We start from the raw sequence: 13,837 nt of genomic DNA, 5'->3' as shown, positions 1-13,837 counted from the left end.
ATTCTCTTAAAGCCCTAAACTATCTGTCTAGAAACCACCAAAACAAGTAACTTTGTAGCCTTACATGTTCATTTTGTTCTTTAAACTGTGAAATAATATCACACAGTTGACACGAAACAATTTATGTGCAGTTTGATACAGTTTAGCTCAGGGCTGTGTATTCATCATAATCAGACGTGCCTCGCGTTACTGTAACCAAGACATAATCCATCAGTCATTTATTCACTGCTAAGTCAAACTGAGATTTACTGCACTCCCTGTTTCAAGCAGCGTATGTGCTGGCAACTGCTTGATTTATGCATCCCTCAATTAAAATCTTCATAACAGCCTTTGGGTCTCCAGCGTGGGTGCACCTTGTGTTGAGCTCGTGGTTCTCTGATTGGACCTCCTTCTCAAGGCAAGTCTTAAATAATCAAGCTTCTGACAAAGACTTTCCTTCAGTGAGTGGAGCTGAGTCTCTGCAGCAACCTGTCAGGGTTTAAAGCTGAAGTCTCCAGTGGAAAAATACCGCCAGACGTTCAGCATTTAAGAACAAGTGTGTTTAGTCAATTCAGCATTCATTTTGTCTTCTTAGGTAACGATTTCCTGTGACATTGTAAGTATTTTGGGGAAAAAAACTATTCACATTTAATGAATGAAACTACAAAAAGACTGATAACAGACGTGGATCATTGATACTGGGTCCCACCACCAGCGCTGATACTGGGACCAGCCACCGCCGTCGATACTGGGACCAGCCACCAGCGTCGACACTGGGACCAGCCATCAGTGTTGATACTGGGACCAGCCACCAGTGCTGATACTGGGACTAGCCACCAGTGCTGATACTGGGACCAGCCACCAGTGCTGATACTGGGACCAGCCACCAGCGTCGACACTGGGACCAGCCATCAGTGTTGATACTGGGACCAGCCACCAGTGTTGATACTGGGACTAGCCACCAGTGCTGATACTGGGACCAGCCACCAGTGCTGATACTGGGACCAGCCACCAGCATTGATACTGGGAGCAGCCACCGGCGCTGATACTGGGACCAGCCACCAGCGCTGATACTGGGACCAGCCACCAGCATTGATACTGGGACCCGCCATCAGCATTGATACTAGGGCCAGCCACCAGTGCTGATACTGGGACCAGCCACCAGCATTAATATTGGGACCAGCCACCGCCGTCAATACTGGGATCAGCCACCAGTGCTGATGCTGGGACCAGCCCCCAGCGATGATACTGGGACCAGCCAACAGCAATGATACTGGGACCAGCCACCGCCGTCGATACTGGGACCAGCCACCGCCGTCGATACTGGGACCAGCCACCAGCGTCGACACTGGGACCAGCCATCAGTGTTGATACTGGGACCAGCCACCAGTGCTGATACTGGGACTAGCCACCAGTGCTGATACTGGGACCAGCCACCAGTGCTGATACTGGGACCAGCCACCAGCGTCGACACTGGGACCAGCCATCAGTGTTGATACTGGGACCAGCCACCAGTGTTGATACTGGGACTAGCCACCAGTGCTGATACTGGGACCAGCCACCAGTGCTGATACTGGGACCAGCCACCAGCATTGATACTGGGAGCAGCCACCGGCGCTGATACTGGGACCAGCCACCAGCGCTGATACTGGGACCAGCCACCAGCATTGATACTGGGACCCGCCATCAGCATTGATACTAGGGCCAGCCACCAGTGCTGATACTGGGACCAGCCACCAGCATTAATATTGGGACCAGCCACCGCCGTCAATACTGGGATCAGCCACCAGTGCTGATGCTGGGACCAGCCCCCAGCGATGATACTGGGACCAGCCAACAGCAATGATACTGGGACCAGCCACCAGCGACGATACTGGGACCAGCCACCAGCGATGATACTGGGACCAGCCACCAGCGATGATACTGGGACCAGCCACCAGTGCTGATACTGGGACCAGCCACCAGCATTGATACTGGGACCAGCCATCAGCATTGATACTAGGGCCAGCCACCAGTGCTGATGCTGGGACCAGCCACCAGCGTCGATACTGGGACCAGCCACCGCCGTCAATACTGGGATTCGCCACCAGTGCTGATGCTGGGACCAGCCACCATTGTTGATACTGGGACCAGCCACCAGTGCTGACTCAAATGAGTGCTTTGTTAATGTTAATTGCACAGCTTAAAAATAAGTGAAAATTTACAATATAAACATGGGAACAGTACATTGAACCCATCCATCCATCCATCCATCCATCCATCCATCCATCCATCCATCCATCCATCCATTTTCATCCACTTATCCGGGGCCGGGTCGCGGGGGCAGCAGTCTGAGCAGAGAGTTCCAGACTTCCCTCTCCCTGGACACTTCCTCCAGCTCTTCCGGTGGGACCCCAAGGCCACAGAGACTCTCCAGCGAGTCCTGGGTCTTCCTCTGGGCCTCCTACCGGTGGGACATGCCCGGAACACCTCCCCAGGGAGGCGTCCAGGAGGCATCCGAACCAGATGCCCGAGCCTCCTCAACTGGCTCCTCTCGATGTGGAGGAGCAGCAACTCTACTCCAAGCTCCTCCAGGGTAATAGAGCTCCTCACCTTCTCTCTAAGGGAGCGCCCAGCCACCCTGCGGAGGAAGCTCATTTCAGCCGCTTGTATCCGTGACCTTGCCCTTTCGGTCATGACCCAAAGCTCATGACCATAGGTGAGGGTAGGAACGTAGATTGACCGGTAAATTGAGAGCTTTGCCTTTCGGCTCAGCTCCCTCTTCACCATGATGGACCGATACACCGACCGCATTACTGCAGCCGCCGCACCGATCAGTCTGTCAAACTCACGCTCCTTCCTTCCCTCACTCGTGAACAAGACCCCAAGATACTTAAACTCCTCCACTTGGGGCAGGAGCAAACCACCTTTTTCCGGTCGAGAACCATGGCCTCAGATTTGGAGGTACTGACTCTCATCCCAGCCGCTTCACACTCAGCTGCAAACCGCACCAGCGCACGCTGGAGGTCCTGGCCTGATGAAGCCAACAGGACAACATCATCTGCAAAAAGCAGAGATGCTATCCTGTGGTCCCCAAACCAGACCCCCTCCGGCCCCTGGCTGCGCCTAGAAATTCTGTCCATCAAAATAATGAACAGAACCGGTGACAAAGGGCAGCCCTGCCGAAGTCCAACATGCACCGGGAACAGGTCTGACTTATTGCTGCCAATGCCATGGCAATACCAAGCCCCTGCTCCGGTTGTACAGAGACCGAACAGCCCTTAGCAAAGAGCCCTGGACTACGTACTCTCGGAGCACCCCCCACAGGATGTCACGAGGGACGCGGTTGAATGCCTTCTCCAGATCCACAATGCACATGTAGACTGGTTGGGCAAACTCCCACAAACCCTCAAGCACCCTGCTGAGGGTATAAAGCTGGTTCAGCGTTCCACGACCAGGCCGAAAACCACATTGTTCCTCCTGTATCCGAGGTTCGACTATCGGCCGAATCCTCCTCTCCAGTTCCCTGGCATAGACTTTCCCAGGGAGGCTGAGAAGTGTGATCCCCCTATAGTTGGAACACACTCTCCTGTCCCCCTTCTTGTGAAGAGGGACAACCACCCCGGTTGTCCAGTCCAGAGGAACTGTCCCCCTCGTCCACGCGATGTTGCAGAGGCGTGTCACCCAAGACAGCCCCACAACATCCAGAGACTTGAGGTACTCAGGACGAATCTCATCCACCCCCGCTGCTCTGCCACCAAGGAGCTTACTAGCTACCTCGTGACCTCAGCCTGGGTGATGGGCGAGTCCGCCTCTGAGTCCCCTGCCTCTGCTTCCACAGCAGAAGGCATGTTGAAGGGGATGAGGAGATCCTCAAAGTACTCCTTCCACCGTCTGATAACACCCCCAGTTGAGGTCAACAGCTCCCCACCTCCACTGAAAACAGAGTTGGTAGTTACATTGAACCTTCAGTTAAAGAATAGGTCTTTTATCATTAGAAACAGAACGTCCTCTCTTTTTCTGATTTAATTCATAATAAAATAAATAGGTTAACACCTGTGTTTAATATTGAATGACATTCCTAGGAGCCACATTCGTAGGGGATATGAAAAAAAACTGAGCATGTAACGAACCAGCTCTCTGAAAGAATGCTGCTGAGCTCTGACAGAGTCTTGGTGCTGCTCTATCCAGACTATTTGACCAGCTGCCTTTTGAAAGCATCACTATTGAGGCAAAGTTTAGCTGAGGAATGTTTTGTGTCAATTATTCCGGGACTTAAGACCACTTCTATAGCTCGGATTGAAATCCTCCTTGACATCATCCCCTTGCAATTGTTAAGTCCCCCTCCCCGCTTTCTTTCCATTGGCCACTTCCATGAAACAGGCAGCATCCAAACTTGATGTGGGCTTTGCACGGTTCCCGTTTTGTTAATGGCCGGTCTGGCTTCTCGATGGGACCAGGAGCATTTTTGGGGCCACAGCGTGGTTGTTGTAGCAACGTTGTTGTGCAGTGAATGAAGCAGATGTCAGAGCGATCCATCAACTGGCAGCTCCTCACGGCAGAGGGAGGAGAGGGACAACACGGCCCTGCTTCATCTGATCTGCCCCCAAAGCAGCACTGAACCTGGAAATACGCAGTAAAAGCACTTTATTACCATTGTCACTTCCAACAGAGGATTTATTAACCGAAACTGAATGTGACAGTGTTTACATAAGATAACAACCTGTGATTGTTGAGGAACACGACAGCAGACAAGAGAAAAGCTTTAACGGCTGTGGTAACGTAACCACGTGCTGTCACCATATTTTGGCCTAGTTCACATTAACCACTTAGTGAATTAGGTGTGAAGCAAGTACAACATGACGTCTCCCACTGGTTCAGTCATACAGCGCTGATACATTCGTAGAATCGTTTGTTTGTGGCCTAACTGCTGTTTAAGGGCAGGCACTTTAAGTGGACTGAGGAATTAACATCTACTGAACACAGACGCTTCACGCCGGTGTTTTCTATACTTTGAGTTAATAAACGGATTTGATGATTTCAGCTTGTAGCTCTATTTGCAGCATTTTTATTGTAGCATCCTTTAACCGTTTGTCAGCATTTTAAAGGATAAACTGAATGTAGAACAAAGAAGGAATCACGTATCATGTTATATTACAAATTGCGCCAAATGTTACTGCTAATACTAGTTTATCATATAAAAATCTGATTATGGACATTAAACTCTAAGTACATGTTTTGTGTTTTCAGACAGAGGAGTGAAGAAGCAGCAGGAGGCGACAGCCTGTCCTCAGCACAGCAGCGAGGCAGCAGGCGGTTCAACAGTGTTCACCTGCTGAGGCCTGTGGGTCAGTGGGTCGTTTCCATAGCAACGGAGCAAATTAAAAATGCTAAGCAAATACATCTTACGAAAATAAAATAAATAAAAAAAAAACATTTATATAAAAATAATCTTTTACAAAATAAATTCTCTGAGCCAACATCGGGGGATGGATGCCTGGAAGCCTGCATTTGCTTGTGGTGGCGACAGTGTAGCTTTAAGTCACAAACTCACAACTTCAGACATGTAGCAGCAAACTGGAGGGAGGGGAACACAACAGGACCGTTCTGAGCCCGGATCAGTAGTTCAGCATCGGCGTCTCACATCATTCAGTCAAGCTCAGGTTCAGCTCCAGTGTTTACGTCTCTTTAAGTGCACTTGAATATTTTTGTTTTAAAAACAAATGCCAGAGTCTACAACAAGTCAAACGCGATCCGGTTTTGTTGATGAAATTTCTAAATTATCAGTAGTTTTCTCACTCAATAAGTTATTAACGTAAATAAGGCGTCGGGCGGTTGGGCCAGTGTGGCTGCAGCGAATCCGAGCCCGAGGCCCGACCCACAGCACGAGTCCGCTGCTGAGTCCAGTGTGAGGACGGGCCTCACCTGCGGAGCCAAAGTCCAGGACGGGTTCCTGTGGCCCCGTCACTTCCGGCCGTCTTCTTAAATCCGCCTATTTGCACGTGTACACCTCTGTCCTCTCGCTGCACGTGTTGCACTTGACGGAGCAGCACCACAGGAACTTGCAGTTGCACTGCCACACGCGCGAGTACTGGTGCGTGTTGTAGCCGCGGCCGCAGCACATCAGGTCGCAGCTGTTGGGCTGCAGCGCCGTCTTGTTGCACAGGCGGCCCTGCGTGCCCACGCTGCCGCTCAGCGGGTCGGCCTCGCAGTAGTTGGGCGACCGCTCGATGAAGACCAGCTCTGTGTCCACGGGCTTCCGGTACGACTGCGGCTTCTTGATCTTCAGGAAGGCCGGCCGCTTGTTGCGACTGGCCTGCACCGGCTCCACGTGGACCGCCTGGTGGTACTTGTCCTTGAGGAGGAAACCCAGCTGGCGGAACTTGGGCAGCGTGGTCCAGCAGGTTCTGGTGGTGCACGACCCAGAAACACCGTGACACTTGCACTCCAGACGCATGCCTTTCTCCAGAACCTGGAAGCAGAGCATGGCAGAGGTGTGAATGAGGGGCGGTCACATCACACCTTCAGAGATCACAGCCTGTTCTGCTGTTCTGAAACCATGAGCTCACAAATGCTCAGAATAATATACAAGTGGTATTGTATGAACAGGTTGAGACAAACGAACCCTTGCATTCCAGAGCTCAAAGCTGCGACGGTCTCTCACCCTATGGCTCCGTCTGGGATCAGCTTCACCCACAGAGAAGCTCTGACAACAGGTTCAGCCATTAACAGATAAACACAAGGAGCTGATCGCACTACGGCATCGGCTGCGTTTGGCCCGTGTCACTGAGCATTTAGAGGGATTTGGCTTTTTGGAGTCATTGATCTTCATTGGATTTAAACGACTCAGCCAGAAACACAAGCTCTCATCAGGCTTGAAGGAGCAGGACGCTGGTGCATGAACTGCAAAATGAGGAGTCTGAGGCTCCATAACTTCAACCAGAGGCTCCCAGCTCCACTAAACAGTCATTCACTGAGGTCTTAATTCACTGTTGTACAAATACTTTCCCACCAGTGGGTCAGTTCTTGTAGCAGCTCAGGTAACAATCTGACTAATCTGACTAAAGCGACGGTCAGCGTTCAGCCGTGGCAGAAGCGGTGAAGTCACCAGACGCCGCCGGACGTCACCAGACGTCACCGGACGTCGCCAGATGCTGCCGTCAGGCTGACGTCAGGCCGCCATCCTTCCTGCTGCCTGGATCACTGCTGCTAATCATGTGTGATGGGGCCTCAGACTCTCTGGAGTCTCCTGGGGTAATTGTCAGAATCCTTGAATCCTTGGACGCACGCAGCTCAGTGCGGTCGTGACAAACAGCAGCGCAGCAGCCGAGCTGCCGCTGTTTGTCTGACGCATCCCCTTTGAGCTCATGTGGCACCTTTTACATCACTGTTTGTTTTTCTCAAGACAGCGAAGGGCCGGGACCGAAATCAGGTTAAATCTGAAATTACACATGAAACTACTACAGTAATTCCAACAGTCTGATAAGTGCATAGTAGCTGTTTACACATCTATCACTCTCACATTCTGGCTGATGCAGGAAGACAGAGAGAAACTGATACAGACACAGACCAAGAAGCTCATTTTCACATTGACACCAATGGTACGCAGCCACTTATTCAAAGGGAGAAGTCGTGGATGTGTTATAACCTCTGGCTTTGGTCCTGGAGCAGCTCAAGAAGCTGAATGTAAACGGGTTATTTAAGTGAAAGCAGCAGGACCTGTAACAGACAGGAGTCAAGCTACGAGTCAGTGCGGCTCTGATGAGGTCAACCTCCAGAGGAGAAAACCAAGCACCAACTAATTCTACCAGAGGATGACGGGGATGTTTCTTCATCAAACAAACAAGTCAGATGAAAGAAAAAATGGAGGGATGAATCAGAGAGGTCTGGGTATCATCCATATGTGAAGAAGGTTCAGCGCCCAGACTAGCAGCTAATGAGTCACATGGAGGCGACCTCCTCAGAACAGTGCTGACGACATGTTTAGTGCAGTCAGATGTAAGCATCACCTTAAACTGGACCCTGATGGACACGGTTTGCTAAACAACTGCATCACTCGTTATAATAAACAAATGGACGCAGTCAGAGGTCAACAAATGGATTCATTCCTGATTACAGCAACACAAATAACACTAATATACTTGGTTGTTATCTGCAAATCTAATGACGTTGAACCGTCCAGACCTGCATCAGCTCTGCTTCAACATCAGTCTGATGTGATTTGCTTCACTGTGTGTTGGTTGTGTACAGGTTTGTTCCGTAGCGGATTCTTTGGGGAATGAATGTGAGCCTGCAGCGCGTTCACGGCCCCTCAGCGTCTCCTGGCAACCACTCACCTTGCGTCCCACTTCATTGTTATGCAGATTCATGAGAGTCCTGGCATTCTGCTTGATTTCCCGCGCGTCCACGAACATCTTGGAGAAGCCGAGGCCGTAGTGAACGTCCGCCGAGCAGCCGCCCCACTTCCAGCCCTCCTCCTTGTTGTAGAAGCCCTGCTTGTCCTTGTCGCAGCCGCAGCCGCTCAGGCTGCCCCGCGTGCAGGCGGCGGTGACGGCGTGGGCGACGCCGGCGGCGATGACGGCGTAGGTGAACGCCGCCTCCTTGCTGCCTGCAGAGAGGAAGGGACGCTCAACGCGCTGAACAGCAACAGGCCTCCTCTCAATGCATACCTGGCATCGCTGCCGTCAACCCCGTCAGAAAGCACACACGCCAGGTCCAATTCATCAATCACGCTGTCAGAACAGAACCTCATGCAGAGAATCGATTGGAACGGTTTAGAGGAGAAAAGCAGGAAAGCGTTTCATGGTGTTTCTGAGTTATGATCAAAGGTAGTGGAGGTTGTGGCTGGTCTGGAAATCCAGCCGCTAGATTAGCTCCTTCACCCATTACTGCTCTTTTATAGAGATAAAGTAATAAAAGTGCAGGCTCCATCTGGCTCTGGTCCCGGCCGCCGTCACACGGGATCCACCCTGTGGAGGTGAATCTGACAGGCTGCAGCCTCCCTGCATGGACGGCTTCTGGGGTAAAACCACCATCACCAGTTAAACCACTGCCACAGCTCTGGGAACACGTCAGCAGGCAGCGTTTGCTTGCGTTGATACCATTTGTCCTTTCGTTGAATTCAAACGTGTCGACAGGCGCTGGAGGCAAGGTCTAAAATAGCTGCTTAAAGTTGATGCACAAACTGCATAAAACACCTAAATGGGCCACAAGCTGCAGCCATAGACCTGGAGGAAAGAACCTGTTTGGACTTGAAGGACAAAACTGTAAAGCTTCATCTTCATCTATGAGGCCGATGAGAGGAGACGCGACAGCCAACAGCCAGTAAACAAGATGTTCCGCCTGCTTCCGCAGCGCTGTGTCTTTGGGGCCAAACGTGGCCTCCAGCCTTATTCCACACAGGATAAAATCTGTGGCTCGTTTTCCCATCGAACAGACGCGCTGAGAACAGAGCCTGAGCGTCAGAGGGCCTCAGAGGACGTTTTCAGGAGTTTGTTTCATCACTATACGAGTAAAGAAGAACTATTTCAACCATTATCAAGGTTTTAAAGCCATTTTAAAATGCTGATTAAAGGATGTTGACGTGTGTCAGTTTAGTAGAGAGACTCAAGTAGAGCTGATAATGTGAGTTCAATCAGTCACGCGCCTCATTTAATATTATGAGAACAGTGAGGGGATAAAGGTTGTGGCGCAACCAGCCGTCAAACCCCGTCTCAAAGCGAACGTACCCACTTTGAGCTCTTTGCCGAACACGGTCCTCTCCCCCAGGGCCGAGCAGTTCCAGCGTCCGTGCCTGAACTGGAACTGACACTCGTTGATGCCCATCTGAACTCCCTCCCCGATCACGATGATCGCGTCGGGGCGGCTCTGACAGATCGTCCGCTGGCGGGGCGCCAGGCCCGGGATCTTATTGCAGATGATGCTCGCCCCCAGCGCCACCACGGAGGACAGACCCCTGCGTGAAAGCAAACGTTAGCGTGGCGCGCGTCCACGTGCTCATCCCTCACCTACAGACAACACCTCGAGCCTCGATCACCTCACCCGATTTTCAGATACACTATTCCGAGGCACAGGAAGAAGTGGAAGCTCCAGCGCCGCGTCTTCCTGCTCATGTTGCTCGAGCCCGTCAGCGGATCTCTGCTCTGCTTTACTCCAGGTGCTCCGACCTGCGCACGCGGATCAAGCCTCTCGAGACAAAGCGGAGTTTGCGGGGACGGACTCGGCCTGATTTCATCCGGTAGGTGTCCGGCGGTGCGAGCCTGTCGTGGGGCATCGGGCCGCTGCGTTCAGGTGAGCGGCTCTGCTCCTCTGCGCCTCCACCTCTTCCACCGGGGCGTGTTCTCCGCGCAGGACGCGCCTCCGAGCAGCCTGCAGGTACACGCTCAGCACCAGGCAGCCGCTACATGACAGCTCAGCCAGACCCGTCCAGCACCGAGCTCACGGACTGCTCCGGTCCCGTCCTACTTTATATTTAGCCACTTTCCACCAATAAACGCCCCTCCCACCCTGATCCGCGCCCCGCCTGCACCGGATCACGTTTCAATTAACCAATTAAAAGTCGAGGAACTGTGTAACAGTAGCATTAAGTTATTTCTAATTTTTACTGCGTTTCACTGATAATGATAGATAAAATGATACACACAGATTTTGTTTGTTTGTTTACTGTTGTTGTATGCAGCAACAGAACAAATCAAATTACACAAATAAGTTTCCTTTGCGTAACATTGGAATTGATGTTTTCGTCTTTTAACATGCTAATATGAGGTAATGGGAAAAAATAACATATAAAAAACATAGTTAAATAGTATTTTGCTTTAGTGGATAAAGATGTTGGGTGTATGACCAGAAGATGATCTTATAGAATGGGGTGTTGGAACTAAATTCAGGCCACAAGCATAACAACAAACATCACTAAAACATAATTATAAAATGATCACACATCTTTATAATTTTTGACCAAAGGACTGTACCGCCATCTGCTGGACGCCGATGGAACTACTGTCACAACGGTCAACAGTGTGAGGCTGCAGTGGATCAAAGCTTCCTCTAGCATCTGTGCTTATTACCACCATGTTCACTACTGAGCTATGTCTGATCTCACATAAATGTCAAGACCAAGTGCTGACAGCAGAAGCAGCTCAAGGCTTTTAGGGCCTGGACCAAAGGCCCGGTTTGCCCTCTTGAGCCCTGGGGTTGCTTCTGTATTTCTGAGAACAGACGGTGACCCAGCCTAAGGCAAAGAGCATTTCATTGTCAGTTTTTCTGAGCTCAATAGACTCAACACTTCACATATAAGCAAACATCATGCTGGTTTTAAACTCCTTTGTCAGGTTCACTGGCGCCTCTATTCTTTTGGAACCTTTTTGTTTTATAACTACTAATGCTTGTGGTTTGGTGTAAGACTGAAAACAACTACATGAAATCTTTCTGCACAACTATTTATTTTATTACTAACAACAGCAGAAACAAAGAAACAAAATCAGCTCCACCTCAACTAGGTCCAGGAAATATTGCTTCAAATTTCAATTTCTGTACATTGTAATACTTTTAAATCTGATAATACACTATTACTACAGTCACTACACATTGAAAAATAATTTGTACATAAATCATCTGAAATACTAAACCTAATGAAAGCACATTTACATGTACGGTCATATTTGTAATAGAAAAGAAGCATTGTCTCCAATACAATTGTCAGAACTTATGTCAACTTACACTAATAAAATAATTTATTACTGAAGACAGGCCTCTCCTCGGGGAAGGCAATAGATTGTATAGTTATCTCCTAAATTGGGCAAAATCACTGCCCTGCAACTATACAATCTACTACCTCACACCGCATGAGCAGCTGGAACATACACACAGAACCTAGTGGAGCTGTGTCTGAGAACAGGCCTTCAGGATCCACACGTAGGGCGCCAAGACGAGTGTCTTACACCTTGAGAAAGACAGTAGGTTGAATAGTTATCTCCCAGTGTGGGTGTGACCCTAAAACTATACAACCTACTACCTCAACCCACAATGCAAACAAAGCTGCGGTCAAAGCTGAGCAGCGGTGACGAAAAGACTCCAAGACCAAAAGCACAAACTCAATTAAACTGCAGACAGACTGTGGAGAGAAAGACAGACAGGCAGAGAAAAATTAGATTCCAGAGTGACAATTCAACCTGAGGCTGTGGGAGTAAAACGAAATATACCAACACTTCCTCACCTTTATTTGTATGTGAATAGTGTCACTGGAAACATATGACAATGTTCTCACTTATCAAAATCAAAGCGTTTGTAAATTTACTGTGGGCAACCTTAGCAACTAACCCGATCCCTTCAGTACCATGGACAGCAGCTGGCACCTAGTGTCTGAGCTAGAAAATAACCCCCTAGCAGCCAATAAACCAACATCTAACAGCCAGCCCAAACAGACTTAACAGACTAACTCAGGTCAGGGGTCTGTACCAGTTCAAAGGTTGTGCACCCAGTGCATCCTGGCTACATGTGATACAGTATCAATAGTTGTTAAAATTTTCAAAGATTTTTTAAATTCATTACTTTTTTTAATTACTTCTGAAAATGACTAATTGTTTACTGCAGTTCCACATAGTTTCAGTGTTGAAGTGTGATCAAATGATGCACCTGGGGGTACAGTATCCAAAGCATCAGGCTTTTCCCCCCAAGGCTTCATTCCATATAAAGTAACAGTCGGGCTCATGTTTGTACAGTGATGTCTACCCTAAGCCCATGAGACTTGGGTGATTACGCCTATCTGAACATGTAGCATTCTAAGTACTTATTTCCCAAATAATTTCTCTGTTAGCTGTTTAGCTGTAACACAATTGAAAACATGAGCAAATGTCCATTCTTTGTTTTTAAAATATCTAATTTGCGTTTCCAGTTTAGTTCCATTCAGTTCTTCTGCCCAGACTGGCCTTCGGATTCTACACTTAAATTATTGACCTGCAGCTAATCTTTATATTAGAGAAGCTAATTCATTCTGCTGATAATTTGTGTAGTTATTAAATTGTGAATTAACTGATGAATAAACCAGTCCTTGAATCTTCAGGTTGAATAAGGAGACTGGGACAGGCAGCACGGTGACATTGAAGGATCAGGAGGAAGCTTTCATCCCCTCACGCTGTGGATTTCTTCCTGATGCCACTTCACAACCAAATCTGCTGTAACCCCGAAAAAATGTTGTGGCTGCGTCAGTCTGAAGGAAAGAAGCCTTCAAACAATGTACATGTATCAGCTTTGTGTACAGTCTAATCTGTTGTAATGTGCGCAGCTGATGTCTTTGTTGTTTGACGACATTCGCTCAGGTGCTCAACATTAACAGAATTTAAACCTTCCAGTCTTGATCATGGGGTGAGGACTGATAACGTTACTCTTTAAAATGGGCAGTAAAAGCTAGCAAGCTAACTGGTTCTAACATTGGGCCAACGTGACTGGGCGATCCTTGACTAGCGCCGCTTATTTGGAGGCGTTGGCCATATATGAAATTCTACTAAATGTAATACATAAACATAAACTTAACCGCCTGTCGATGCATCCCATTCTACTGGCTACACCAGTTAACCACTCCTTACAACTTGTTAGCTGAGCCGAGGCAGCGGCTAGCTAGCAACACGTTCCAGCATGGTGGATCAGAAAGGCAAACGCCTTTTAGAAGAAAAAGTAGCGCTCATCTATTTCACCACCAGAAGATTCCAGTCGATACTATGGCGTTTCGAATGAATGTATATTTAAGTATTTCGATAGAATAGTTTGACATATGGATGGTTAACATGGTCTACCCACCTGTCTGCCATGTTGAAATGCACCTCCACCCTCTGACTGTTTCTTCTTCGTGGGATGTGGCCGCGCTTACGACACTGTTACAAAC

At 49.0% G+C, this 13,837-nt stretch overlaps 1 protein-coding gene across 2 annotated transcripts; it reads right to left on the bottom strand.

Moving 5' to 3' along the window:
• Positions 1-524: 524 nt before the first annotated feature.
• wnt7aa (wingless-type MMTV integration site family, member 7Aa) lies at positions 525-10,428 on the bottom strand. 2 transcript variants are annotated; one of them, XR_003786015.3, is made up of 5 exons: positions 10,000-10,428; positions 9,687-9,913; positions 8,295-8,566; positions 5,884-6,430; positions 525-4,581 (listed from the first exon to the last, which is right to left on the bottom strand). XR_003786015.3 is itself a non-coding variant. In XM_029151741.3 (4 exons), the coding sequence occupies exons 1-4, from the start codon at positions 10,068-10,070 to the stop codon at positions 5,951-5,953; spliced, it is 1,050 nt and encodes a 349-aa protein (XP_029007574.1). In that variant the 5' UTR covers positions 10,071-10,428; the 3' UTR covers positions 4,615-5,950. The 2 variants fall into 2 exon arrangements, 1 of the variants encoding a protein (XP_029007574.1); XM_029151741.3 differs by lacking the exon at positions 525-4,581 and having other exon boundaries at positions 4,615-6,430.
• Positions 10,429-13,837: the final 3,409 nt, after the last annotated feature.

This window comes from Betta splendens, chromosome 5 (assembly GCF_900634795.4).
Source record: "Betta splendens chromosome 5, fBetSpl5.4, whole genome shotgun sequence".
Taxonomy (NCBI): Eukaryota; Metazoa; Chordata; class Actinopteri; order Anabantiformes; family Osphronemidae; genus Betta; species Betta splendens.
The sequence above is the reverse complement of the archived record's forward strand: the minus strand, read 5'-3'. Positions and strand labels throughout refer to the sequence as shown.

Excerpts from the sequence above, each read along its gene's own strand:
- wnt7aa (XM_029151741.3), bottom strand. The coding sequence starts at position 10,070 with ATGAGCAGGAAGACGCGGCGCTGGAGCTTCCACTTCTTCCTGTGCCTC. Across the intron at positions 9,914-9,999 it reads ATAGTGTATCTGAAAATCGG|GGGTCTGTCCTCCGTGGTGG; the intron begins GTGAGGTGATCG and ends GCTTTCACGCAG. Across the intron at positions 6,431-8,294 it reads ACAATGAAGTGGGACGCAAG|GTTCTGGAGAAAGGCATGCG; the intron begins GTGAGTGGTTGC and ends CTCTGCTTCCAG.